We start from the raw sequence: 2,338 nt of genomic DNA, 5'->3' as shown, positions 1-2,338 counted from the left end.
TTTATGAAAACCAAAATCACAGCACATTTTAGGACTGTGCTGGTTGCAGTCTGATGCAACGTCTTGGGGTGTTGCTTATCAGGACGGCTGAAATCCTGAGAAAGGGTTGCATCAGCCAGACGACTTTAAGAGAATCGGATTGACAACGCTGGTAACCAATAGCACTCACAGCTGCTGTGAGTGACACCCCGTAGACCAGTGAAGCAGGAGAATAAAACGACTGTTCCGCGACAAGTTTCAGCCAATAGAGTGACGAGGTTGTGGAAGGATGCCGCCTATTTCAGCGCAAAGGCATCTCATTGGCCACAAGGGGAAGGCGGCTACGAAAATCCTTACTTCTATTGGTCGAAGCCGGTCGGGAGCCGCACTTTCTGAAGTATATAAAACAGCGAGGCTGAGCTCAGATTTTCGTCGAGATTCGAAGACGACAAGAAGAGCACAGCAGCAGTCAGCATTTCAAGCCAGTGTTTCTTTAGTATCTAGTATCTAGTCTTTAATTACCCGTCGTCTTACTGCTCTTGAACACGGCCGGCGGAACTGCTGGCCGAAACGGGTTCGTCTTTTCCCCTCATTTTGACACGTCGTTAGGCCCCAAGCGGCTACCATGGATTTTTGAAGGGCATAATGCGGCAACTGTAATGCAATGGCAATGCATCGGCAAAACCCACCTCTCACCCCCATCGTCGCAACTGCCAAGCAGTTGGGCTCAAGTACCGTCCGCGGTATACCATCGAGCCAACCGGTACCGCTGCTGTTGGACCGGAGGAAGCTAACGTTAGCCAGCTAGTTGGCCTGAGGCGACGACTTGGCGGAATCAATCTATAGATACATCATCATCTTGTTTTTTACTAAACAAACGTCGCGTTTGATACACAAAATGAAGCCTCAAGACATCCTGGTCGCCAAGAGCAGCCTGTGGATCTTCGGCTACGGCTCTCTGGTGTGGAAGCCCGACTTCAAGTACAAGAGGAGCAAATTGGGCTACATTCGAGGTTACAAGAGACGTTTCTGGCATGGCGACAACTTCCACCGAGGCAACGACGAGTTGGTGAGTTTGATTTTGTGGCTTCTTGCCAGCATCTGAGACGACGTCTAATCACGTGACCCTTTCTCTCCTCCCCCCCAGCCCGCACGAGTGGTGACGTTGATCCCAGAGGATGACGTAAGTAGTCCACTTCCGGTTTGCTCACCACATCCTGCTTGATTGACGTGTGTAACAATGTTATCTTCTTATCCAAACACAGGCGAGCACGTGGGGCGTGGCGTTTGAGGTGACGGGCACTCAAGTGGAGGAGGCCCTGAAGTACCTGGATGTCCGTGAGGGCAAGTGCGGCGGCTACGTCACCCAAATGGTGGAGTTCCACCCCGAGGGGCACGAGCAGCCATCTGTGCCGGCGCTGCTGTACATCGCCACTGCCGACAACCCCATGTACCTGGGGCCCGCCTCGCCCGAGGAGATCGGCGCCCGCATCGCCGTGTGCCAGGGCAAGACGGGCCACAACCTGGAGTACCTGCTCCGGTTGGCTGCGTTCATGAGGAGCAGCTGCCCTCAGGTGGAGGACCACCACCTGTTTTCTGTGGAAGCAGCGGCCCTGTCCATGGTGGCGTACATGTTGGCGGCGCAGTAAAACAAAGCAAAAAAACAAAACCTCATATGAGGCTTGTCATCAGTTGACGTGTAATAAGTGAATGCACTGTAATGCTAATATGCACACTTAAATGTTGACGTCCATTCACACTGCATTGACGGTTGTGTAGCAAAAGCTGTAACAATGTGAAAAGATGTCATAATAAAACATGGAACAAATACATTGAAGTCTTGTCAAGTTTGCTGGGGGGCTGGGCTATACAGTAAAAAGTATCATTTAGCACCTAGCAAAGTGTTAAATGGTCTGCCATAGGAGCTTGGACCCCTTTTTTCAGAAGGCTTTAATGGGCCATACGGTGTGTCACAGACTGTTGCACAACAAGAACACGTATAAAGGTGGTGTATGCAAGCCACTGGTAAACATAGTCCTTATGAAGCAAAAAATCACCAGCAGCTATTAGATGAGATTTTTTTAATAAGAATAATTCAAGTGTATAAATCCCACCAATATATACTTTATTGAAGGGAACTATTCTCAAATACTGATTGTAATTCCATATTCCGTTTTCACTGTTAGCATCCCATAATGTGGTGTCATATCCTTACAATATTTTGTGTACAAAAATAGAACTAAAATAAATTAGGACACAATAAAAATGTCAACGCAAAATTGACCTATCCTACCGGGTATCAAAAAAGTCAGTCAGGTGACTTATAGTAATATCACCTTCAAAATTGCTGATGATATTT

At 48.2% G+C, this 2,338-nt stretch overlaps 1 protein-coding gene across 1 annotated transcript; it reads left to right on the top strand.

The window, feature by feature from the left end:
• The first annotated feature begins 396 nt into the window (after positions 1-396).
• chac1 (ChaC, cation transport regulator homolog 1 (E. coli)) lies at positions 397-1,811 on the top strand. Its single transcript, XM_058056127.2, has 3 exons — positions 397-1,048; positions 1,127-1,162; positions 1,245-1,811. The coding sequence occupies exons 1-3, from the start codon at positions 878-880 to the stop codon at positions 1,626-1,628; spliced, it is 591 nt and encodes a 196-aa protein (XP_057912110.1). The 5' UTR covers positions 397-877; the 3' UTR covers positions 1,629-1,811.
• The last annotated feature ends 527 nt before the right edge of the window (positions 1,812-2,338 follow it).

The sequence above is a fragment of the Doryrhamphus excisus genome, linkage group LG19 (assembly GCF_037039965.1).
Source record: "Doryrhamphus excisus strain RoL-2023G ecotype Guam linkage group LG19, RoL_Dexc_Guam_v1.1, whole genome shotgun sequence".
NCBI classification, from domain to species: Eukaryota; Metazoa; Chordata; class Actinopteri; order Syngnathiformes; family Syngnathidae; genus Doryrhamphus; species Doryrhamphus excisus.
The sequence above is the reverse complement of the archived record's forward strand: the minus strand, read 5'-3'. Positions and strand labels throughout refer to the sequence as shown.

Excerpts from the sequence above, each read along its gene's own strand:
- chac1 (XM_058056127.2), top strand. The coding sequence starts at position 878 with ATGAAGCCTCAAGACATCCTGGTCGCCAAGAGCAGCCTGTGGATCTTC. Across the intron at positions 1,049-1,126 it reads ACCGAGGCAACGACGAGTTG|CCCGCACGAGTGGTGACGTT; the intron begins GTGAGTTTGATT and ends CCTCCCCCCCAG. Across the intron at positions 1,163-1,244 it reads CGTTGATCCCAGAGGATGAC|GCGAGCACGTGGGGCGTGGC; the intron begins GTAAGTAGTCCA and ends ATCCAAACACAG.